The following is a 26559-nucleotide window of genomic DNA, read 5'->3' as shown; positions in this document are numbered from 1 at the left end:
AGTGGTGAAGTCCACTGTTCAATGTCCTCAGAATATTTCCCTTAAGAATTGCAATGTTGCAACATTCAGTGTCTTTATTGAATGACGGTAGAAATGTGGTTGTTGAATTTCATTGGCGGGGGTCTCCTGATCTTCGCTGTTACATCGATGGACGGTTCGCAGACAACCCTGGAGAAGCGGAGGACAATTGGAGAACCCCCCACCCCCTCTCTCCGCCCCCGAAATTCAGCCCCTTAAACTACGTTGCTGGTGACCTTTACTGCTCATCTCAAATCCCCTTGAGTATGTCTCGAGCCTGACGAGGAAGGAAACAGTGCTGGATCTAGTTCTGGGGAATGAAGTGGGGCAAGTGGAGCATGTTTCAGTGGGGGAGCATTATAGGAAACAGTGATCACAATATCATTAGGTTTAGAGTAGTTATGGAAAGGAACCAGGAACAATCAAAGGTGAAGATATTCAACTGGAAGAGGTGGAATGTAAACAAAGATTATCAGGGGTACTTTTCCCAACCCCCCCACAAATAAACTAAGGGAAGCTGCAAAATAAATGTGTATTTTTTTAAACCTCTCTCTGTGTGTGGCCATTGGCGGTAACTCGATGATAAGCAGGATTGAGCGTGCTCAAAGCCCTCCCTATTGTTGGGTGTTTTGGGAGAGCATTTGGGTGTTCCAATGGAAAACCCTGGAAAAGAGGAATAAACAACTTCAGTGTCTATCAGCCATTTGCTATTATTACACTATGGATGACTCGTTAAACTCCTTGCACCTGATACTACCTGCGATGTCCATGCCCCCAAACAGAACTCTTTTGAACTTATGGATTGAGATATTTCTCCCAGTTGCACCTATTCTGGGCAGATCTTGGACTTTAGTGCAAATTGGGTGATAAGCGAATGGGCAGACCGTTCTAACATTCTAATCTCTCTTGTTGTCTTCAATGGAGGTAAAAATAGTGAGAAATGTAAAACGGGCTGCCGATGAGCTATCACCCATTTTACACTATTGCAGAAAGTCAAGATCGACCCCACAGAGTTTAAACAGTTTAAAGTTCCTTTACGTTCTTGTCACAGATGAATGTATCCAGCAGCATGACCTCATGAAATGTGTAACGGCTATTTTTTCTCTTGACAGAGCGAGGATGTCCATCAATTGCGGGAGGAACATAACAACAAAGGTAACCAATCAGCATCCTCTTGGAGTTAGATACTTGAAACTTACTTTGAAGGTTACAGAGTGTCACCGTGCTAACTTATCGAATCATAAAATGATACAGCGCAGAAGGATGGCCATTCGGTCCATCGTGCCTGTGCTGGCTCTTTGAAAGAGCTATCCAATTAGTCCCACTTCCCCTGCTCTTTCCCCATAGCCCTGCAATTCTTTCCCCTTCAAGTATTTATCCAATACCCTTTTGAAAGCTACTATTGAATCTGCTTCCACCACCCTTACAAGCAGCGCATTCCAGATCATAACAACTCGCTGCGTTAAAAAATTTTTCCTCATCTCCCCTCTGGTTCTTTTGCCAATTACCTTAAACCTGTATCTCTGGTTACCGACCTTTTTGCCACTGGAAACAGTTTGCATTGGTGCTGATGCATTATATGAAAAAAATTTATGTTAATGTTGTGCCAGTAAGCTTCTTAGGTGTTAATTTAATTCATCAATCAAATTGTTCTCATCATCGTCTCCATCCTAGTACCTCCCCTAATACTGGGGCATCATTCAAAATGATCTCTCCAGGCACCACCCAGGTTTAGAAGGACGGAATCTGTAATTGTCCTTCTGGATGATTTTTCACGTGTCCACCGTTGTGCCTTACTGAAATCGTCATGACATTTCTGGGTTAAATGGGTGGGGGTTTTATGTGCTGATTGGGCCTTCTTCATTCTATGCTTTCTCCTGTTATTATTAAAAACAATGACGGGTTTCCAATCCTTCATTGAGTTCTCTTTGCCTGAAGTGTTTTTCAGTTGCCTTGAACCTGATTCTGTTGGACTCTTTTTGTCAGGCCCTTCAATCTCTGTCGAGACACTTTGTGAAGATGTTGTCTCGGTGCTCGCCGTCCTTTACGAGAAGCTGCAGGGAGTTGTGAAGTAAGTGGAATGCATTGGAACACTGCTAAACACGTAATAAGTTTTCCAAGAATTTGTACCCTCCCTTAGCTCAGGGCTGCTGAGATCAGTTTTAGGAGCCCAACCATGGCCCAAGCTAGGGTAACTTGGCACAGACCAGAAATCCAACCTGAGACTTTCCCGGTCCATGTGGCTCTTTACTGTATCGGGCAGCACCATTACTAACTGGGCCGGGGGGGGGATTGGCGGGGGGAGAGGTAACTACAGTCCTATCACACTCAACAAGGTTTTGGCAGCAGACACAACTCTTACATCAGAAATTGTAGTGACCTCGACCAACAAACCTGGCAAATTAACTTCCCAGTGACACCCCTTCAGTCCCCATCGAGAGTACAGTTGCAGTAAAGTGCAGTCCCCGCCACTTAAAACATCCACATTCAAAATGGGCAGTCGCTTATATCGACCAAAAAGCGATAACCATTTGCATTAGTGTCAATTTCAAAGTTGCTGGTTGTAGTGTCTTAAGCGCTTTGTGTATTTTGGGCAGAAACAGCTGTGTTTACTCCTTAGTTCGTGCCTCGTTAAGGTGCACTGAATACAAAAATAAACATAAGTAAATAACACCTTGTTAATGTTCAATTATCTTTCATGTACTTAAACCCTTCCAACCCCCTCTAAGGGGTGTGGGGGTTACAGTCTGTACTAAGCACTGACAGCAGTTTAAATAAAACGAGTTGCAATATATGCAGTCTAGTTTAGTTTATTCAGTGGTGATCTACAACATTCTTGTTGATTACTGTAATATCGCTACCCTGTTATACCAGCCATCGCATGTAGCCAACAAATCTTTACCTAAGGATGGATATATTTGCCTTAGAGGGGGTGCAATGAAGATCCACTAGATTGATTTCTGGGATGAGAGGGTTGTCCTATGAGGAGAGATTGAGTAGAATGGGCCGATATTCTCTGGAGTTTAGAAGAATGAGAGGTGATCTCATTGAAACGTATAAAATTCTTAGAGGGCTTGACAGGGTGGATGCTGAGAGGCTGTTTTCCCTGGCTGGAGAGTCTAGAACTAGGAGTCATAGACTCAAGATAAGGTCGGCCATTTTTGACCGAGGTGAGGAAAAGTTTCTTCACTCAGAGGGTTGTGAATCTTTGGAATTCTCTACCCTGTGGATGTTCAGTCAATGAGTATATTCAAGGCTGAGATAGATAGATTTTTGGACACTAATGGAATCAAGGGATATGAGGATAGGGTGGGAAAGTGGAGTTGAGGTAGAAGATCAGCCATGTTCTTATGGAACGGTGGAGCAGGCTCGAGGGGCCGCATGGCCTACTCCTGCTCCTATTTCTTATGTTCTTAAATCGAGTTCGCACGAACACGCTCGCTGTAAGTAGTGGGGACTGTATTTAAATTCCTGCCCCAGCTTCACATAGGGCCTTGTACGTTTGACCCAAACACACTTGGTCGTTCCTCCATGTGGTTACCTCGTGGTCCCATTGCCACTTTGACTCGGGGTAGAATTTCTAGTTGAATTTGTCCAGGCTGGAGCCCCTATTCTTACTTTCTACCTCTTTTTTTCAGTGATAACCAGCAGTTGCAACTCCTGTACCTGGAGTGTATCCTCTCCATGCTCAACAGCTCCTCTCCTACCATGCATCTCCATAAAGGTTTCACAGACCTGCTGTGGTGAGTGTAGTTCTTGGTTTATTTACAGTCGCTCCATTTGAACCTGTGTAAGTCTTCCTCTCCCCCTCCTCTCCCTGAGGCACTGACTTTTACTGGGCTGCCTTTTCAGGTATACCTGCCCAGGAAGCTCCCCCCAATGCAACTGTTCTTCATACTTCAGTCAGTGAGAGTCAACAGGTTATTCCACTTTGACGGGTGTCGCAGCCCATCCCGATCCTGTCCTGACTCGAATGCTGTTCGGAGGCCTCTGAGCAGCAAACAGGCGCAGGAACCATAGAATCGTAGAATGATACAGCATGGAAGCAGGCCATTTGGCCCATCATGCCTGTGCCGGCTCTTTGCAAGAGCTATCCAATTAGTTCCATTCCCCAAAAAAACATGCGGGGTTTTTTCTCCGCTTCGCTCTCCGCAATGCAGGACGCAGAGGTCAGTCGTAAGCGACCCGAGCATTGGCCCCAGCTGAGATCAGCAAGCTCAGCACAGGAATATCAAACCTTTCCTGCTCCTGTATGGCTCAGTGCCATCAGAGGATGTCGTATTTAACCGACCAATCCACTAGGGTGCAGCAGCGGTGGGAACGGTCACCCGGTGGGACCGCCCTGCGTGAGTAGGTTCTTGTTTAAATAGAAGTGACATAATATTACATAATATTTACAGCACAGAAACAGGCCATTCGGCCCAAAAGGTCTATGCCGGTGTTTATGCTCCACATAAGCCTCCTCCCACCTTACTTCAGTTGCGTACAGAATATGCCACATCAGAAAGTAAATTCTTCCCCATCACTTACACCTGCACCTTAGGGGTCGCCAACCCTCCAGGATAGTCCTGGAGTCTCCAGGAATTCTAGATTAATCTGCGGGACACTGCTGCGACCAACACCCGGGAGAGAAAAATCATGGGGGGCCGTTAAAAAAAATGATGTGTTTTTTTTTCATTTTCTTTCAACACTTTATAAAAATATTGGCGATGGGGGGGGGGAAAGAAATGCTGTGTGGGGGGAGGTCACATGATGAAACCTCCAGGAATATGTACAACCAGAGTTGGCAACCGCACCTGCACCCCATTCAAAAATAAAACGATAGAGATGTGGCAATTTTACGGTGGCAGTCCGAATCATTATCACAACAATCTCCCCCCACAGTCGCCAGTCTGATATTGAATCATAGAAATTTAAATCGAAGGAGGCTATGAGGCCTATTAGGCCTGTGCCAGTTTTAGCCCCCCCCCCCCCACCTCAGGGCTATCTACTCCCATCCCACATCCCAGCCATTTTCTCCGTGCCCTTTAATATCTTTCTTCTTCAAGTTAATAGTTGTTAGGCAACAGTAGAAAAACAGTAGAATAAGGAATGGCTTTCTGGACCAGCCCTCTTCTGAAGCCTCATTCTCAGCCGAGCCGACTAGGCCCCGAGCTCTTGGAATTCCATCCCTAAACCTCTCCGCCTCTCTCCTCCTTTAAGAGACCGCTTAAAACCTACCTCTTTGACCAAGCATTTGGTCACCTGACCTAATATCCTTCCTTGGCCTGGTGTCGGTTATTTTTGGTCCAATTTAGGCTCCGTTAAAAGCGCTAAATAAATGCAAGCTGTCGTCAGCACTCCTTCATCGAATCCTCTTTTTTGTTTGTTTTGTTTATTTTTTTTTTGCAGGAAGCAGCTCTGCCCAGCCCTCATCGTCATCCTGGGCAACCCGATCCACGACAAGACCATCTCGTCCGCTCACGGGGCCTCTTCTGCGGAGAGCGAGGCTGCTGCGTCTGGGGTCTCCGATCACGGCCGCGGCTCCGGCTGTTCTTCCACGGCCCCTGCTCTCATCGGACCGGTGGCTCGCACCATATATTACATAGCGGCGGAGCTGGTGCGGCTGGTCGGCTGCCTGGAGTCGCTGAGGCCAGTGCTGCAGTCGCTGTACCATCGCCTTTTGTTGTATCCGCCACCGCAACACAGGGTGGAGGCTATCAAGATCATGAAAGAGGTAAAATAGCGTCCGTCTAGGGGAAGGAAAGCTGTCGCCCCTTTTACCCGGTCTGGGCCTATATGTGCAACTCCAGTCCAACGCCAACGTGGTTGACTCTTAACTGCCCTCTGAGGTGGCCCAGCAAGCCACTCAGTTGTACCAAATGGGCGACTAGGGCTCGGCAATAAATGCCGGCCTTGCCAGCGTCGCCCACATCCCAAGAATTAATTAAAAACAAAACTAGCAGATCTCCTGTGCCATCGCTCAATTTGGCAGCTTGGAGGATCTGATGTTTTATGAACAATAGGGGTGTTATCCACAAAGTGTGACGAAGGAAGTGTGACAGGAAGTAAGAGTGACACATGCTGCTCCAGGCAAGATTTTTAATATAGCTAAAAAATGTAATTTCATGGGGGTGGATTTTGACTTTGTGCGATGGTGTGAAATGGGTGATAGAGAGTCAGCAGCCCGTTTTATATCTCTCCCCATTTTTATTTTCGTTGACTTCAATAGAGATAAAAACCGGGAGAGATGTAAAACTGGGCTGTTGACTCGCTATCACCTGTTTTGCACTATCGCACAAAGTCAAGATCTACCCCTTGGTATCTTTATTAAACCAATCTTTGGCATTAAAACTGGTGCTCAAAACTAACAGAGTTAAAAATCTTAACAGGACAAAATAACAAGGATACGCGTTATATGAAGCAGTGATGGTACACAAGGCAATGCTTTGTTCATCTCTAGCACCACTCACTGTCTCTTTATCATGATCTTTGTCTTTCTCTATTAACAATACCGTGGTCACTGCTTCTCAAAGTTCATGGCAGCGTCTCCCACTTTAACTTATTCTTTTGCCACCTGGATAGTGCAGGCTGATGCTCCAGTGCAGCGATGGGGGAAGGGTGCATTGTTGCATCTGCCGTCCTTTGGATAAACCCAAGTTCCTGCTTGCCTGCCTCAGGTGGATAGTAAAGATCCAATATACAACATTTGAAGAACAGGACCCCTAAATCTCTCTGCTCCTCCACAGTTCCGAGCTTCTCTCCATTTAGAAAGTACTCTGATCTTTCTTTCTTAGGTCCAAAGTGCATGACCTCACACTTTCCCACATTGAACTCTTTTGTGTGTCTTACTTTGTCTCTTCTTCTGATGGTTCCAGCTTCCCCCCCCCCCACCCCCCAACTCCAAAATGTTTCCCCTTTGAATATGAAGGGTCTTTCTCGGTAATCTAAATGGTTGGATGACGCAGGTTTAACGTCTCATCCGAAAGACGGCACCTCCGACAGTGCAGCACTCCCTCAATGCTACACTGGGAGAGTCAGCCTAGATTTTGTGCTCAAGTCTCTGGAGTGGGACTTGAACCCATGACCTTCTGACTTAGAGGCAAGAGTGCCACCCACAACAAGATGACACAGTGCCTTTAACCGCAGTAACACTTGTCCGAATCTATCTGCACAGATCCTCAGCAGCCCCCGGCGCCTCTATGATCTTGCCGGACCTACTGTATATGATGGGGAAACAAAGAGGAGGTCCAGCCAGAAAAGGAAGTCTCACTTAGATCTTCACAAAATGTAAGTCACGTGCTCAGTGGCTCCATCTTGCACATTATCAGACTATTTTTTTCCAACAATTTCCTCTCCTGCATCTTAACTCCATCTTCCCACCTTGGTTCCATAACCCTTAATACCCTTGCCTAACAAAAATCTATCAATCTCAGATTTGACATTTTCAATTGACCCCCAGCCTCAACTGCTTTTTGGGGGAGAGAGTTCCAGATTTCCACTACCTTTTGTGTGAAGAAGTGCTTCCTGACATCACCCCTGAATGGCCTCGCTCTAATTTTAAAGTTATGCCCCCTTATTCTGGACTCCCCCCACCAGAGGAAATAGTTTCTCTTTATCTACCATATCAAATGCTTTAATCATCTTAAACACCTCAATTAGGTCATCCCTTAATCTTCTATACTCGAAGGAATACAAGCCTAGTTTGTGCAAACTGTCCTAATAATTTAACCCTTTTAGCCCTGGTATCATTCTGGTGAATCTGCACTGCACCCCCTCCAAGACCAATATATCCTTCCTGAGGTCAGAGGCTGGGTATTCTCTCTGCTTCTCCACAGTTCCTGGCTTCTCGCCATTTAGAAAATACTCTGATCTATCTTCCTTAGGTCCAAAGTGCATGACCTCGCACTTTCCCACATTGAACTCCTTTGTGTGTCTTACTTTGTCTTTTCTTCTGATGGTTCCAGCTTACCCCTCCACTCCAAAATGTTCCCCGTTGAATATGAAGGGTCTTTGTCAGAAAGCTAAATGGTCGGATGACGCAGGAACTCAGTGTGCATTTTCTTTTTGCAGCATCATGGATGGAATGACGGAGGCCTGCGTTAAAGGAGGGATCGAGGCCTGTTACGCCTCAGTGACCTGCGTCTGTACCTTGCTCGGTGCCTTGGATGAGCTTAGCCAAGGGAAGGGGCTTAGCGATGAGCAGGTGCGGCACCTGCTGAAGCACGTGGAGGAGCTGAAGGGCGGAACCGAATCCACGCGGGAGTCCATGGAGATCAGCGAGGCCGACTTCAGGTGGCAGAGGCGTATCCTGTCCGCGGAGCAGGCTCACTGGGAGTCGAGCAACGAGAAGAGCCCCGACATCAGCATCAGCGTCACCACGGACACCGGCCAGACCACTTTGGAAGAAGGTATGGGGCAAACCACCCCAGAGGAAAATCCCGACCTGCACAAGAACCACTTGGAATATTCCACTGGGCTCGATATTAGCGAGGTGCTAAACAGAATGCCGGTGTTGGGACCGGAGCTGGGGGAACAGCTGGACGCGATTCATAGAAACAACAGTCACGCCTATCCGGATTTGGCAAACTTCTTGTCAGTCGACCCCAGGACTAATAAGCCACAAGGATCCCGATACAGCGAAAGCAATTTCAGCATCGACGAGCAAGACATTTCCAGGACTGAGTTCGACTCGTGCGACCAGTACTCGATGGCAGCCGAAAAGGATTCCGGGCGCTCGGACGTGTCGGAAATAGGTTCCGACAACTGTTCTCTGGCGGACGAGGAGCAGGCGTCCAGGGATTGCGTGGGTCACAGGTCACTGCACGGAGCCACCCTGTCCCTGAAAGTCCTGAAGAACCAGGAGGCTGACCAGCACAGCGCCCGAATCTTCGTCCAGTCGCTCATCACACTTCTCCCTCGCCTGTTGTCTCTCCAGAACTCGGAAGAGGTTGACTCCTCCCTGCAGAGCTTTGCCTCCACGTTTTGCTCGGGTCTGCAATTAGGTACAGTGCCCCGCCACTTAAAACGCCCCACGTTTAAAACGGGCAGTCGCTTATATCGGCCGTAAAGCGATAACCATTATCCACTTGCAATTAAGCTCAATTTCAAAGTTGTCTTTGAGAAGGAAGGATATAAAAGGATTTGGGGAAAAGACAGGGATTAAAGTAGATAGCTCCAGTTAAAAGATCTCTCAAGCGTTAGCTGTGGCTCAGCTGACAGCACTCTCGCCTCTGACTCAGAAGGTTGTGGGTTCATAATCCCACTCCAGGGACACGAGCACACAATCTAGGCTGACACTCAGGTGCAGTACTGAGGGAGTGCAGTACTGCTGTCTTTCGATGGACATAAAAGATCCCATGGCACTATTTCGAAGAAGAGCAGGGGAGTTCTCCCCAGTGTCCTGGCCAATATTTATTCCTCAACCAGTATCACTAAAAACAAATTATCTGGTCATTTATCTCATTGCTGTTTGTGGGACCTTGCTGTGCGCAAATGGGCTGCCGCATTTCCCTACACTACAGCAGTGACTACACTTCAAGAGCACTTCATTGGCTGTAAAGCGATTTGGGACGTCCTGAGGTCGTGAAAGGCACCGTAGAAATGCAAGGTCTTTCTTTCTAATGGAAATGTCACGGTGGTATAGTAGATCAGCATCTCCGAGTCTGGGGTTCAGGTACATTTATGGAGGTTAAAGATCCCTCTAACGGTCGGAATACCTAACCTGGGAGCGTTTTATACTGAACCCTATGTGCAAAATATTATAACACCTTCCATTTCCCAATAGTGACCCCCTCCCCCCCTTTAACGAGGGCAAAGTTCCCCATTTTTTAAACTAATAAAATCAGACGAAGATCCAAATATTGATTCTGGTTCTCCTGACTTTAGTCGACAGCCCCGTGGTTACCACCTCTTGTATCTTGGTCTCTTTCAGAGCTCTTGCGTTCCCCGGGTTTGGACAGCAGTGAGAACTCCAGCTGCCAGACGCTGATGAATGCGGATGGGCTGTACCTGGTGGCCTTCCACGCACTGTCGCTGAACCTGAAGCTCATCGCCTGCGATTACTACCGCAAAAAGCCAGCACCTGTTCCCGCGTCACTGGTAAGGGTTCGGCCAAAGGGGCTTGGCATTCTCTCAGTCCCAGAGACAAATGTCACTTTTGGTCCCATCTCTTTATTTCGAGGTCAATTTTAACCTAACCCGTCCGTCGGGAAACCGAGGGGATTGGGTGCAATGCTGGTTTTACACCTGGTCCGATTTTACTCTCCATCGAAGTCAACGGAGAGCGATATTGGGCGGGGTGTAAAACCAGCGTTCCACCCGATCCCATGGGATTCCTGCCCGGCAAGTTAGGTTAAAATTAGCCCCTAAGTCCAACTTTACTCGTAGTCTTCAAGAACAAAAAATATTAACAGAATGACAATATTTTTAGTCATCGGTTTCAATCGGCAACAAAAAACACCGGCAACTGTCCCAGCTGAAATTCTCCGCACAGTAACGGAACAATAATCGTGTGGTGTGGGCCTGAGCGTCAGTGCTGTGCCTCAGTGTACAGACTCGCGCAGCTACTACACTCCCATTTATTCCCATTTCATCTAGAGGCCTGGACCGATAATCCAGGGAACGTGAGTTCAAATCCTGCCGTGGCAGTTTGAGAATTTGAATTCAGTTAAAAAAAATCTGGAAATATTAGTAAAAAGTATCCATGAAGTTGCCAGATTGTCTTTAAAACAAGAATAACTGGTTCACTAATGTCCTTCAGGGCAGGAAACCTGCTGTCCTTCCCCAGTCTGGCCTCACCTTTCAGGAGTGAGATTAGAAAACACTTCCACACACGAAGGGTGGTAGAAGTTTGGAACTCTCTTCCGCAAAAGGCAATTGATACTAGCTCAATTGCTAAATTTAAATCTAAGATAGATAGCTTTTTGTCAACTAAAGGTATTAAGGGATATGGGCCAAAGGCAGGTTTATGGAGTTAGATCACAGATCAGCCATGATCTTATCAAATGGCGGAGCGGGCTCGAGGGGCTGAATGGCCTACTCCTGTTCCTATGTTTCTATGTTCCTATATGTGACTCCAGTCCCATACCATACGTGGTTGACTCTTAACTACCCTCTGAGGTGGCCTTTAGCAAGCCACTCAGTTGTATCAAACCATTAGACAGCGGTTCAAGAAGAAGGCTCATCATCGCCTTCTCAAAGCAACTAAGGATGGGCAATAAATGCCAACCTTGCCAGCCATGCCCACATCCCGAGATTAATTAAAAACAATTTTTTTTTAATGAGATTCCGTTGAATAATGTAGCCCCAGTTTCAGTATGTACTGTCGATGATTTTTGAATTGAAGTGGTATTATCAGTTGTCAGTAATTTCTGTCTTACCAACCAGCAACGAATGCAGGCTTGGATGGTCAGGACCTATCTGACTAAAGTTAAGAAAGGCAAGATTAACAAATATTAACGGGCCCAAAAGTGGTGAGAAAAAGCTGCAGCCCGCGTCAATTTTTAAACCTTTTTTGGTAATCATCTACAATACCAATCATTGAAAGGGAGGATAATACTCTGTGGGTACTACGAGTCAGTGATGGTACAGGGAGTGCTATGGGTAAAGGGAGGGACTCTGTGGGTAATTGCCTGTCGGTGATGGTATAGGAAAGGACACTGGGCAAAGGACGGGACACTGTGGGTAATCCTATAAGTGATGGTAGAGGAAGGAACTCAGTGGACTGAGATCGATAGATTTTTGAACACCAAAGGAAACCAAGGGATATGGTGATAGGGTGGGAAAGTGGAGTTGAGGTAAAAGATCAGCCATGATCTTATTGAATGGTGGAGCAGGCTCGAGGGGCCGTATGGCCTACTCCTGCTCCTATTTCATATGTTCTTAAGTCCCTATAAGTGATAATATAGGGAGGGACTCTGATGGTAAGTGCCAGTCAGTGATGGAGCTTTCCTCTGCATTTTGCTGTGCTATGCCTTGAGGGCTTGATGCCTAAAATGGAAAGTGTTTCACTAACCAGTATTAACACCCCTCACCCTGATGAGTGTAAACTTCATAACAGTATAGGTACGTCATCTGGATGTACTGTGGGCTTGTTCAGTATGTGACCCAGGAGTGCCTGTTGCTCTCACTCAATGAAAGGCTATCCCATTTTTCAGGTCTGCTATTTCCTGAACATTTATAAATGTGTCGACGCAACAATCCTGAGGTGTTTGGTTGTATTTCCACAGAAGGAGTTTGTGAGGCAGGTGCAAAGCAGCAGAGTTCTGATGGTGCTGTCACAAGCATGGATTGAAGAAATTTACCACCAGGTGCTGGACAGGAACCTGCTGGGAGAAGCTGGATACTGGGGAACACCAGAGGAGCACTGGCTGCCCTTCATCATCATGTTAACTGGTGAGTCGTCCATCTGTCGATTTTGGTTTTAGCGGGGAGGGAGAACGACGCACAGAGAATGAGCATTTATTTCTAAATTTATACTCCTTCTAAAGGTGGAGCCCATAAGGAAAAATTCTGGCCTCTTGCGCATCCCTGATTTCAATGGCTCCACCATTGGCGGCCGTGCCTTCAGCTGCCTAGGCTCTAAGTTCTGGAATTCCCTCCCTCTCTCTCCTCCTTTAAGACGCTCCTTAAAAACCTACCTCTTTGACCAAGCTTTTGATCACCTGTCCTAATACCTTCTTATGTGGTTTGGTGTCAATGTTTGTCTGATTACGGTCCTGTGAAGCACCTCAGGATGTTTTACTACCTTAAAGGCGCTATATAAATGCAAGCTGTTTTGTGTGGGCAGTTTCGAAAAGGAGGTTGAAATTGCGTTGTGCGCTGTTAGAAACAAATTAGTAGATCTTCGATGCTTCAGAGGATAGTGGTACAGGATACAGCCACAACTCCACCTAGTGGCCACACCCTGCAATTACAGCAACACCGGGATCTGTTTACATATGAAATTCGCATTCTAATTTTGGTCACGTAAGCATTTTCAATGTTAAATGTTGACGTGAAAAGTGGGACCAAACATTGTGACAACAGGAAGTGATGTTTGTGGACAGGGAGTGCGCACATTCACAAGATTTTTATATAAGTGTGATAGCGTATTCCTACAAAATTCCTGTAGTCTCCTAGATTCTAGCAATCCTTCCATGATGAGCAATCCAGGACTGAAGACACATTAACATGATGCCGCACTGTTACGACAAACATGAGGCCCAAATGCCGCTGTTGATGGGCCTTAAGGTTGGTTGCTCTGCCTCTGGCCTCTTGTACACCATTCCCCCCCCCCACTTTGCCCCATCTTTTCACCCCACCATTGATGGCTGTGCCTTCAGCTGCATAAATCTCACTATCTGGAATTCCCTCCCTAAACCTCTCCACTTTCTCCTCCTCTGTGAAGAACCTCCATAAAACCTACCTCTTTGACCAAGCTTTTGGTCACCCTTCCTAATCTCTCCCTCTTTAGCTCGGCGTCTGATTACTTGAAGCCTTTGGGAAGCACCTTGGGACGTTTTTCCTTGTTAAATGTCTCAAACATACAGAAATGCTATTGAGAGGCAGTGACAAACTACATTAAAACATTTCTTCCAGCAATATTTAGAGCTGCAGTTTATGAATTCTTGAGATAGCCCGAGCTGTATGGTTCAAAGAACAAAATAACTTGCATTTATATAGTGCCTTTCATGACCTCAGGACATCCCAAAGCGCTTAACAGCCAATGAAGTACTTTTAAAGTGTGGCCACTGTTGTAATGTAGGAAACGCGGCAGCTAATTTTCACACAGCAAGCTCCCACGAACAGACAATATGATAGCGATGAGATAATATTGGCCAGGGGACAACTCCCCTGCTCTTCTTCGAAATAGCGCCATGTGATCTTTTACCTCCACCCAAGAGGGCAGACACGTCCTCGGTTTAACGTCTCACCCGAAAGAGGTTGTGCTTTGTTCACAGATATGGATGGACTGGGAAGTAGTGCTGTAGGAGGACAGATGGTCAGTACTGCATCGGAACAATCTCCTCTAGCCCAGGAAAAGAACACATCTGATTCCGTGACGGCAGGTATGCCTAATGGGCACATTGCGCTCAAGGACCAGTTAGAATTCTAGCTCCTTCAAGGCTTACCCGATAAGTGCTCTGCCTGATATTCTTCTGAGCTATTCAGACCAGGAAGGTACCAGGTTCGAGCCACCAGTTGATGCTGGGTTTGCGAAAGAACTTTCCTCATGCGGAGAGACTAGACAAGCTGGGATTGTTCTCCTTGGAGCGGAGAAGGTTAAATGGAGATTTAATAGAGGCGTTCAAAATCATGAAGAGTTTTGATAGAGTAAATAAGGAGAAACTGTTTCCAGTGGCAGGAGGGTCGGTAACCAGAGGACACAGATTTAAGGTAATTGGCAAAAGAACCAGAGGGGAGATGAGGAGAATTGTTTTTTTACGCAGCAAGTTGTTACGATCTGGAATGCACTGCTTGCAAGGGTGGTGGAAGCAGATCCAATAGTAACTTTCAAATTGGATAAATAGCTGAAAGGGAAAAATTTTCAGGGCTATGGGGAATGGGCAGGGGAGTGGGACTAATTGGATAGCTCTTTCAAAGAGCCGGCACGGGCACGATGGGCCGAATGTGCTGTAAGATTCTGTGATTCGATGGATGTTACAATTGGGTCTCGGCACCACTGGAGACCTGAGAGGTGGGGGTGGGGGGGGGGCGGATGTGGGGTGGTGGTGGGGTGGGTAGTGGTGTTTGGGGGCCTGGATATTAGGTGGGAATACAGCTCCTGATCGCCATACAGTAAATCCTGTTAGAGGATAGATGTGTGCGGTCATCAGGTGAGGGTACGTTCAGCTCCATGCTCACAGTTTGAAGCCCCGTGATTGGATTGTTATTTATATATCACGGCATTGGTTCAAGCGAGAGAGAACAGAGAGAAAGAATATTTTTGGGTGCCAGTTGCCACTTAGGGGAGTATAGGACAGAAACTTTATAACGTTGACCCTGGTTTTACCTGAGAGTAATTCATCAGATGTTATGCAGATCACACACAGATCTTGTTCCGTATATTGTTGAGTGTCCACTATCACTGGGGTGTCCAAGCTTCTGTCTCCATGGGCCTATTAGTACCATTGGCGCCTCATGGATCACACATAGTGGGGAATTGTAATCTAACACATGCAGTGGAAAACTATCAGGATCAGATCGGTCGCCCGTTTTACACCTCGCCCGTTTTACACCTGCCTATTTTACACCCGCCCGATTTACACCCGTCCATTTTACAGCCTGCCCAATTTACACCTCACCCATTTTACACCCGCCCAATTTACACCCCACCAATTTAATTAAACTATTTAATAATAGATCAAATCAGACAGTGGGCAAAATTAGATGGCAGACTGGAAGTTTATTTTGTTCACAAGCACTTTATTTAGAGTGTTTAGCTAATTTTTCAGTGCTAGGTAGGGCGCTGGGGAAAATATACCACTGAAATAATACAGTCCCCACCACTTCAAACGTCCACATTTAAAATGGGCAGTTGCTTATATCGGCCAAAAAGCGAGATCTGTAATCCATTTGCATTAACGTCAATTCCAGAGTTGTGGGTTGTCGTGTCTTAAGCGCTCTGCTTAAACAGCTGTGTTTACTTCGTAGTTCGCACCTCGTTAAGGTGCACTGAATGCAAGAACAAACATAAGTAAATAACACCTCGTTAATATTCAATTACCTTTCGTGTATTTAAAGCCCTTCTAATCCCCTCTAAGTAGTGTGGGGGTTACAGTTTGTATTAAGCACCGACTGCAGTTGAAATAAAGCTGCAGGTCAGAGTGGAGCTGGAAACAACTGGGAAAAAAGGTCACTACACAGAAGGAACATCTTGTTATGTAGTGAGGCACTGTAATAGCGCTGCCACGTTATACCGGCCATCGTGTGTAACGGGCAAATCGCATTCGCATGAATGAGCCCGCTGTAAGCCGTGGGAACTGCACTGTTATATAGACATAGATGCAGATAAAGATGAGGGACCCACAGTGCAGGAGACCAAAGAGATTGAAAAGGGTGAGAGAGAAGATGAGATTAATCTCAAGAATTAGTTAAGTTGCACCAAACTTGGGTTTTAAAAGCTTGTAATTTGTAGGATGAAGGAAAGATTTGAGGTCTTGGGAAAGAGTGAGTTAGAATAGGAGGACGCTGCAATGAATCATGACTTCAACAAGTAGCACGGCCCATGTGGGAAAGACAACAATTGCCTGTTGCTTGTGCCTGAAGTTGAAAGACTTTGGCGGTATATTCACTGAACTGCGCTGATACGGATTTTTCTTGTCTGTTTATTTTGTTATACCAGGTTCAGCCACAACTGGAGTATTGTGTCCAATTCTGGGAACCGCACTTTAGGAAAGATGTGAAGGCCTTAGAGAGGGTGCAGAAAAGATTTACTAGAATGGTTCCAGGGATGAGGGACCTCAGTTACGTGGATAGACTGGAATAGCTGGGATTGTTCTCCTTAGAGCAGAGAAGGTTGAGAGCAGATTGGATAGAGGTGTTCAAAATCATGAAAGGTCGAGACAAACTGTTCCCATTGGCGGAAGAGTCGCGAACCAGAGGACACAGGCTTAAGGCGATTGGCAAAAGAACCAAAGGCGACATGAGGAAAAACTTTTTTACGCGTCGAGTGGCTATGATCTGGAATGCACTGCCTGAAAGGTGGAAGCAGGATCATTTGTGGCTTTCTAAAAGGAATTAGGTAGGCATTTGAAGGAGAAAAATTTGCAGGGCTACGGGGAAAGAGCGGGGGAGTGGGACTAGCTGGATTGCTCTTGCAGAGAGCCGGCGCAGGCTCGATGGGCCGAATGGCCTCCTTCCGTGCTGTAACCATTCTGTGATTCTATGATTCTAGGTGTGTGTTTCGCCCGGTTCATTCTGATTGGCTGCTGGAAGAACCTGATTGACACGCTCTCCACTCCCCTGACTGGTCGGGTGGCCGGCAGTTCCAAGGGGCTGGCGTTCATACTGGGCACGGAAGGAATTAAGGAGCAGAACCAGAAGGAGAGGGATGCCATCTGTATGAGTCTGGATGGCCTACGGAAAGCAGCTAGGCTCAGCTGCGCGCTAGGTAGGCAGACCCTGGTCGTTTTCCCTTTTGTTTTGCTCTAGGTAGCGCTGATGAGTTGTCACGGCCAACACCCCACATCCACTCCACACTGTTGTGGTGACAGTACCTCCTGGAGTCCTCTAGCTTTTAGCAAGCAAATTAATTTAATCTCCTCCAGCCCACACCTATCAACTTAGCAAAGCTGGGTTTTTTTTTTCTTTATTCCTTCTCAGGGATGTGGGCGTCGCCGGCAAGGCCGGGATTTATTGCCCATCCCCTAGTTGCCCTTGGGAAGGTGGCGGTGGGCCTTCTTCTTGAACCGCTGCAATCCGTGTGGTGAAGTGCCCCCACAATCCTGGCGTTCCAGGATTTTGACCCGGCGACGATGAAGGAACAGTCGATGTATGTCCAAGTCGGGATGGTGTGTGACTTGGAGGGGAACTTGGAGGTGGTGTTGTTCCCATGCACCTGCTGCCCTTGTCCTTCTGGGTGGTGGAGGTCGCAGGTCTGGGAGGTGCTATTGAAGAAACAATAGCTTCAAAAGAGCTCACACAGTGCCAAGACGTTTGACAGCTTAAAATCCAGCCCTAAATATAGGCCTGTTTCTTGATTGCTCTGGCCCAGAATTTCCTTAAATGGCATGACCGGCCCCTTACGCCAAAATTTCCTGAGAATCTTATTAGCATACACCAGAACGTAAAAACCAGCGTTAAACAAGCAGAAATCAGCATGAGCAATTGGGCCCCAAGGAATATTTATCCCTCGGCCAACATGACTAAAACAGATTATCTGGTCATTCATCTTATTGTTGTTTGTGGGACCTTGCTGTGCGCAAATTGGCTGCCGCGTTTTCCACATTACAACAGTGACTACACTTCAAAAGTACTTCATTGGCTGTAAAGGGTTTTGGGACGTCATGAGGTCGTGAAAGGCGCTATATAAATGCAAGTTCTTTCCTTTTACCCCCACGGCGGAATAGCCAACCAACACTCACTATCCCGGCTCACAGGTGAAGAATGGCCACTTTGATGGAATATTATCGCAGTGAGGAAGAAGAGGCGAGAGAATTGGAGGGAAAAAGAAAGGGTCTAAGCCAAGCAAACAGAACCACTTGCCAGTAAGAGAATGAACAAGTGTGGTTTGGTGCACCATAGCTACTCTTCCACTAGATGTCATGAGTGTGCTTGTACCGAGTGCATCCTGTTATATTTACAGAGCACTGAAGGAAAAGTAGAAAGAAATATTTGCATTTATAAAGCACCTCATCGTGTCACTGGAACACCTCACATGCTTCACACACTTTTGAAGTGTGGTGACTGTTGTTATGTAGGCCAACATGGCAGCCACACTGCACCATCAACAACCCACACACAGCAAATGGAATGAAAGGCCAATTCATCTGGCATTTTTTTTCGGGTGCTGTTGGTTGAGGGATAAATTTTGGACAGGACACTGGACGAGCTCCCCTTGCTCTTCTTCGAATAATACTGTGGGAACTTTAACATTCACCTGAACAGGTAGACGAGGCCTCGGTTTAACATCTCATCCAACAAAAGCAGCGCTCCCTCAGTACTGAACTCCCTCAGCCGACATTATGTACTCGAGTCCTGGTGTGGGCCTCGACCCCACAACTTTCTGACCCAGAAGCAAGCTTGTCGTAGATATTTAGATGCTCAACATCACTGTAGCCCCAGTGCTTGGGGGACTACTTTGAATCCAGTATTTCTGCACAAGAATACTGATGTCAGGTGGACTCCTTGGAGGCATTATTTTGAGTACGCAACTGTGATCTTCTAATATACACTGGTAGCAGGCGAGGTTCCTTGTCGCTGGCAGGAAATTACCCCTCTTGTTTCATTATTTCAGCCGTAGCTCAGTGGGTAGCACTCTTGCCACTGAGATAGAAGGTCAGTGGGTTCAAGTCCCACTTCAGAGACCTGAGCACTTAACCCAGGCTAACACTCCCAGTGCAGTACTGAGGAGATGCCATCTTTTGGATGAGACGTTAAACCGAGGCCCCATCTGTCTCCTCAGGTGGACATAAAAGATCCCACGGCACTAGTTTGAAGAAGAGTAGGGGAATTCTCCCCAGTGTCCTGGCCAATATTTATCCCTCAACCAACATCACTAAAACAGATTATCTGGTCATTATCATCTTGCTGTTTGTGGGATCTTGCTGTGCGCAAATTGGCTGCCGCGTTTCCTACGTTACAACAATGACTGCACTTCAAAAAAGTACTTCATTGGCTGTAAAGCACTATGGGACGTCCTGAGGTCAGGAAAGACGCTATATAAATGCACGTCCTTGCTATCCAGAGGGTTGTTTTCTCATAATTCACATGTGGAGTGGGGATGTAGAGTTTGAGGGTTGGTGTGACTCCAGATTCAACACTCCAGTGCTGTCTACCGCACAACATTTACTGCAGGACCAGATCTGTTACTGGATTGAACTATAACCTGTGGAGCTCCTCGCGTACAGAGAGCCGACTCGGAACATGGCTGAATGGACACCGAGCGACAGGGAGAAAGGGAGGAGCTGGTCGGGCGGGAGGGGCAGAAGCACGGTCAGAGACAATGCTCTTTAGAACCATTGGCGTTTACAGGGCAGATGGAGGCCATTTGGTCCATTGTGACCCTGTTGGCTCTTTGCTAGAGCAGTCCAAAGCCGCTCCCACTGCACTGTTCTATCCCCCATCGCCCCGTATCTTCCGCCCTCCCTGCTTGTGGAGGTAGGAGGGATTTGACCAGGAGCAGGTATTGAGGGAAGCGGGGGATGGGGAGGGTGAGTTCTAGAAGGTGGGGGCACAGCACCTGAAGGAGCAGCCATTGATATTGGAGCAAAGCGGGTGGGGGGGTGAGGGAATAGGTAAAAGTTGGAGGAGCAGAGGGCGGGCATGAGCCCTTGTGGCTGGAGAAGATCACTGAAGCAAGGTGGGTGAGGCCGTGGAGGGGTTTGAAAGCATTGATTCACACAGGGAGCCAGAGTATTTCTATATTGAGAAGTAAAGCCATTTTATTTGTTGCCCAATGTCAAGTTGACCTCATAATTTCTCAAATAATCAACCAGTGATGGATAAACGGTTTGAGTTACTCACTGCTTGGCAAACAGGGACTTTCTTACCCCCTCAATGAACATTTTCCTTTGTTAAAAGCTTATACTTTAACCAGAGGGAACAAATCCTTCAAAAGGGGAATAATGCTTTGATGTAGAGGGTGAGGGAGCCAGTGAGGAAGGGAACAGCTGAAACCGGCTAGGACAGAGAAAACAGAATGCATCGGAGATGAAAGAATATATTATAACTAGTACATCTCCCGTGGCATTGCTCATGGTTCGCCAGCTGTACAGTGGTACAGGATACAGTGAGGCCAGAGTGCCATCTAATGGTCATGACCTGCAATTTGAGGGTCACCCGGACCTGTTTACATGGTGTTTTCAATGTTAAAGGGTGACATAAAAAACATGGGAAGTTTCTGAACAGGAAATGTGTACATACACAAGACTTTTAATATTATATGTAGATAACAATTGTATTTAAAGAAAGACTTGCATTTATAGAGCGCCTTTCACAACCTCAGGATGTCCCAAAGCTCTTTGCATCCAATTAAGCATTTTTGAAGTGTAGTCACTGTTGTAATGTAGGAAACGTGGCAGCCAATTTGCACACAGCAAGGTCCCACAAACAGCAATGTGATAATGACCAGATCATCTGCTTTTAGGTGTTGGTTGAGGGATAAATGTTAGGTGGACAACACCCCTACCCTTCTTCAAATAGTACCATGAGAACTTATAAGTCCATCTGAGAGGGCAGACGGGGCTTCAGTTTAACATCTCATCTGAAAAATGGCACCTCCGACAACGCAGCACTCCCTCACTACTGCACTGGAGCGTCAGCCTAGATTTTATGCTGAAGTCTCTGGAGCAAGGCTTGAACCCACAACCTTCTAACTCAGATGCAAGAGTGCTACCAACAGAGCCATGGCTGACACCTATATCATTGTACCATAGTAGGTGCAGCTTGAGGAAGCCATTCGGCCCATCGTGCCTGTGCCGGCTTTTTGAAAGAGCTATCCAATTAGTCCCATTCCCCTGCTCTTTCCCCATAGCTGTGTAAATGTTTTCCCTTCAAATATTTATCCAATTCCCTTTTGAAAGTTATTATTGAATCTGCTTCCAGCACCCTTTCATGCAGTGCATTCCAGATCATTACAACTCACTACGTAAAAATTGTTTCCTCATGTCGCCTCTGGCGCTTTTGCCGATCACCTTAAATCTGTGTCCTCTGGTTACCGACCCTCCTGCCACTGAAAACAGTTTAGTTGCAGCATTTTCTGTCTTTATTTCAGTTTACCTATATCACACCTTGTCACAACAAACGTCTCAAAGTGATTCACGCAATCCATTATTTTTGAGGTTCAGTGACTGTTATCATGTAGATAAAACCACTGATGTGAGCTTCCCTGATGAACCAGTGGGTTCATCCAGTGAGTAATTGAGCCGCACAGGTCTAGGTTACATTCCCAGTATGCGTTGAGTTAACCCATCTCAGCCAGGGCGGCACCTGGAGTGCTACAGTTAACCTTAGACAGCCCCAGGTCAGGGAAGGGAAAGATCAGACAGGATTCCTGCTCCTAAATGCTTTCCGAGGGACTCCTGTTGGGACCAGGGTTACCAACCCTCCCGGATTGTTCTGGATTGATCTCCCAGGCTCTCTTGTGAGCAACCTGTGAGAAAAACCTTAGGGGACATTTTCTTCTCCCGTCTTGCTCCCATTGGACTCACAACAACATGTGGCCTTTGGTGCATGTGTGCGGATAGAGCAGTTACTGCAGCGCAGAGGATTGTGGGTATTGTAGCCGCCATTGTTGACTGATTGCTGCGATGATTGACATGTCGTCAGCATGGAGGTGGGAGGTCATGTGATAAAACCTGGAATTAGGGTTCCCAACCTTCCTGGAATGACCGGAATCTCTCGAAATGGGGCATGGGTCTCCAGGGCTGCCCCTAGCATCATCAGCCATCGTTTAAATTTCCCATCGCAGTGTGTTCCCCTCTCCCCCCATCCGCTCCCTGATGTTATCGGCTGCTGCTCAGCGAAGCCTCTGGCTCGGTGATATCACCCGACCACCGTTGCAGAGAGCCGGGAGTCGGGAATCTGGGGATTTGGGAATCTGGAGTATCAACATTTGGGAGAGGCTCTGAAAGCGGGGGGGGGGGGGCTCTGAAATCAGGGAGGTCTCTGAAATTGGTGGGGCTCTGAAGTTGGGGGGAGGGAAGAGATGTAGACTGGGAAATGGGGGCTCAGGGAGTGAAGAGGACAGGGGAAAGAGAAGGGGACTGGGGGTCAAGAGATTGGGGCTCAAGCGGGGGAGGGGGGGAGAATGGGGTGGGCACCACCATTGTTTGCAGAGCCAGGAGCAGCAGCAACAACATGGAGAGGGGAGCAACCAGTAAAGTGGAAGAACCAAGGGGGAAGGGAGGAGTTCTTGAACTCAGGGCTATTAGACCGTGGGATCCTTCACCACATATGGCTCTTGAGGTAGAGACTAAAATGTAATACAAAAGGGAAAGGGATAAATATCTGAAAAGGAGGAATATAGAAGGGTCTGTGGGTTACAGAAGTGAACACCAGCACCGGGCGGGTGGATGGCCTCCTCCTGTGCCGTAATTTCTCGGTTTGCCCTCTTCCTCTGTTCACCTGGGGGTCTCCTGGTTCTTGGAACTTCTCGCACAAGAGCTGCCGGTGTAAAACCACCAGCAAAAATACTCAAGTACAGGGGACCCAACCTTGATACGGTAAATGTAATAACAGTTGTAATAGTCACGTGATCAGACATCATGTGGTCAGAAGATCACGTGATCAAACCTCCAGGAATGCCTCCGACCAGAGTTGGCAACCCTAGCTGGGACGGCAACTAATGCGTGGAGGTTAGGGGATTAGGTTCGGCTGTGATGCCCATCTCAGTTGACAGAGACTCACTGTCAAGAATCGCACATGAGCAATGGCCTTGGGGGTGTGTCACCAAGGTGACAGGCAACAGTGGAATCATACCCCGGAAAGGAATCATTCCGTTCAGGAGGGGAGAGGGGAGGGAAATTAGTTAGAATGAAACCCATTGAAACCACCCCCCACACTGATGTGAGTCACAGGCTGGTGATGTGCTTTGTTTATCAGCGTAGGCAGAGCTGATTGTCTTTCAGACCTGGCTAATTAGCAAGCTAATGTTTCTAGCTCTGGGACTGACTCTATTCCCAGTTGTTTTCTTTATCTGGTCCAGAGATCAGCAGGGTAGCTTTACAATCCCAGAGTAAAAGAAATGCATATGTGACAGGTTTAATTTTTCAATAACTAACCAGGCTAAGCTGAAAAATGAGCGCAAAATACACACACACACACACACACACACACACACAAAATTACCATTGGGCACTTCCTTGTTGAGTTACATTCTTGAACTTTCTTTTGCAGGTGTTGCTGCCAATTGTGCCTCGGCCCTCGCACAGATGTCAGCCGCATCGTGTGTTCAGGATGAGAAGGAGGACAAAGAAACCCCTGATATCACTGACCCCATAGCACAAGGTACTGAGAATCCATGCATTATCTAAGAGAATTGTAAACAATTTTACAACACCAAGTTATAGTCCAGCAATTTTATTTTAAATTCACAAGCTTGGAAATTTAAAATAAAATTGCTGGACTATAACTTGGTGTTGTAAAATTGTTTACAATTGTCAACCCCAGTCCATCACCGGCATCTCCACATCATATCTAAGAGAAGACCAGGTTACTGAGAATCCGTGCATTATCTAAGAAACAGCACAGGGTATGAAGAACCTGTGCATTATCTGAGAAAACACCGGGGTACTGAGAATCCAAACATTATCTGAGAAACAGCACAGGGTACTGAGACTCCGTGCATCATCTGAGAAACAGACCAGGGTACTGAGAACCCGTGCATTATCTGAGAAACAGCACACAGTACTGAGAACCCGTGCATTATCTGAGAAACAGCACACAGTACTGAGAACCCATGCATTATCTGAGAAACAGCACACAGTACTGAGAACCCGTGCATTATCTGAGAAACAGCACACAGTACTGAGAACCCGTGCATTATCTGAGAAACAGCACACAGTACTGAGAACCCGTGCATTATCTGAGAAACAGCACACAGTACTGAGAACCCGTGCATTATCTGAGAAACAGCACACAGTACTGAGAACCCGTGCATTATCTGAGAAACAGCACACAGTACTGAGAACCCGTGCATTATCTGAGAAACAGCACACAGTACTGAGAACCCGTGCATTATCTGAGAAACAGCACACAGTACTGAGAACCCGTGCATTATCTGAGAAACAGCACACAGTACTGAGAACCCATGCATTATCTGAGAAACAGCACACAGTACTGAGAACCCGTGCATTATCTGAGAAACAGCACACAGTACTGAGAACCCATGCATTATCTGAGAAACAGCACACAGTACTGAGAACCCGTGCATTATCTGAGAAACAGCACACAGTACTGAGAACCCGTGCATTATCTGAGAAACAGCACACAGTACTGAGAACCCGTGCATTATCTGAGAAACAGCACACAGTACTGAGAACCCGTGCATTATCTGAGAAACAGCACACAGTACTGAGAATCTGTGCATTAACTCTCCATGCCTACCACAGTGCCGGCATGAGATGAATCACCACCAGAGGTAGAACGGGTTGGGGGTAGGAGGCGGTAATCTCCTGATGGCCTGGTGTAGACCCTGTGTGATTGTTTGTGTCCCCGCAGTGAAGCAGAAAGTGGAGCAGAAGCTCGAGCAGATTGTGAGACCCCAGGGTGTTCAGCTACACACGGCCCACGTGCTCTGCATGGACGCTATCCTTAATGTGGGACTGGAGATGGGCAGCCACAATGCAGACTGCTGGCAGCACGTTTTCAGGTAGGTCGGTGAGGTGATCACGCACAATGCAGTTCCCCAATTCCTCTGAGTAGTGCAGGAATTTTATTGGGATTCAAGGAGCATTGCCCATAGTGCAAGACTAAGGTTAAAAAAGAGTAGAAGGAAAGATAAGGTAGGTCAGGATGTAGCAACAGGTGGGACCAGACTTAGACTTTGCGGGGAGGGGAATTCTCCTCTGCCATCCCACTGGAAAACGTTGGGAGATTTGGGAAGTTGGACCTACTGTGTCCTTGCCACTCCCAATGGGACAGCCATTGGCCACTCTTTCCCTGCTCACCGAATGTAAATGGCGGTTCGGGGGTGCGGGGGGTGGGGGGGGGGTGGGGGTGGGATGGGCAGGGCCCCAATGGATTTCCCTCCCTCCTGCACCAGCTCCCGCCGCTTCCCGGGGTCACCATGTGGAAGGTGGCGGTAGGCCCTGGGGAGCAACGGAGGAGGCCCGGAGTTCCCCCAGCGGAGGGAGAGGGCCTTGTCGCGACCTCCTCCAGTCGGCCCCAGGCCGAAGGCCACAGTCTCGGCTGAGGAACTTCAGTGGGAGCCCTCCTTCTGATGTTTGGGGTCTCCTCTGCCCCTTTAGGATCCCTCAACACCTCTCTTCGTGCTGGAACACCATCCCTGCTACCTCACTGAGTTTCCTGGGTTGCACTGGCAGGCTCCCCATTGGCAGCAGGAACCCTGTGGGGAACCCAACCTGCCGATGCAATGACCCTCTCCCCTGGCCCCCACCGACCCAGGTGAATGGGTAGGGGGCTGGTGTAGATACGGACGGGTGGGTGCAGGAAAGAACTTCACAATCTGCCAGGCAGGACAGTAGAAGCGACAACCTTGGGGCTGCCCAGGATACAACTGGGTGCTGCGATGGGTGAGGTAGGGGGAGGGTGGAGCTTCGAGGGGCCGAATGGCCTTTTCTTGTTCGTGACCTTTTCTTATGTTCTAGAAAGAAAGTCAAAGTATTAAATCTGCAGTGGCAGCTGCGTCACCAAGCACATTATCATGTTCCCTTTCAGATTGCTCACAAGGTAAATCATCTATAAGACGAGGTGATTTACCAGGGAAATAAAACCCCTTTGGACACATTCAACTCTCTCTCTTTCACAACCTTATTCATCCTTATCCATTTTAATTGATATTCCAACCATTGCTGCTCTGATCTTTTCTGTTTTATTTCTCTGGATCTCCGAACACACTGTGCTACACGCTCTTCCTCCACGCGACATCCTCACTGCGTCCAAATCAAGACTCGTTGCACTGACTCTGCGCTCATTCATTTACACTGCAACAGCTGGGCCAGTGCCAATACAAACCACTTTGCGCCGTAACCCAGGCCCAGAGGTGAAAGGTCAGTGTCCAGTCCTCTGCACCACCTAGTCCCTCTTTTAATTTACACTATTACCATAAGTCACGGGTAGCAACTGTAAAATAACAAGTCGTGCACGTGTGATAAAGTAACGTGGGAACGGACTGTAACGGTTAGAATCATAGAATCTTACAGCATGGAAGGATGCCATTCGGCCCATCGTGCCTGT

The 26559-nt window shown here is 47.3% G+C and overlaps 1 protein-coding gene across 1 annotated transcript in view; it reads left to right on the top strand.

Annotated features, from left to right (window-relative positions):
• Positions 1–26559, top strand: part of arfgef3 (ARFGEF family member 3) — an 80966-nt gene that overhangs the window by 18402 nt on the left and 36005 nt on the right. The window contains exons 7-18 of the mRNA XM_067988437.1: positions 1131–1173; positions 2005–2089; positions 3657–3761; positions 5410–5734; positions 7175–7287; positions 8071–9002; positions 9932–10098; positions 12228–12393; positions 13941–14048; positions 16877–17092; positions 23539–23649; positions 24862–25012. Of these exons, the coding sequence (XP_067844538.1) occupies positions 1131–1173; positions 2005–2089; positions 3657–3761; positions 5410–5734; positions 7175–7287; positions 8071–9002; positions 9932–10098; positions 12228–12393; positions 13941–14048; positions 16877–17092; positions 23539–23649; positions 24862–25012 (2522 nt within the window). The remainder of the gene's footprint in view (positions 1–1130; positions 1174–2004; positions 2090–3656; positions 3762–5409; positions 5735–7174; positions 7288–8070; positions 9003–9931; positions 10099–12227; positions 12394–13940; positions 14049–16876; positions 17093–23538; positions 23650–24861; positions 25013–26559) is intronic.

Source organism: Heptranchias perlo, chromosome 8 (genome assembly GCF_035084215.1).
Source record: "Heptranchias perlo isolate sHepPer1 chromosome 8, sHepPer1.hap1, whole genome shotgun sequence".
In the NCBI taxonomy this organism is placed as follows: domain Eukaryota; kingdom Metazoa; phylum Chordata; class Chondrichthyes; order Hexanchiformes; family Hexanchidae; genus Heptranchias; species Heptranchias perlo.
Note: the sequence above shows the minus strand (reverse complement) of the source record. Positions and strands in the feature narration are given on the sequence as shown.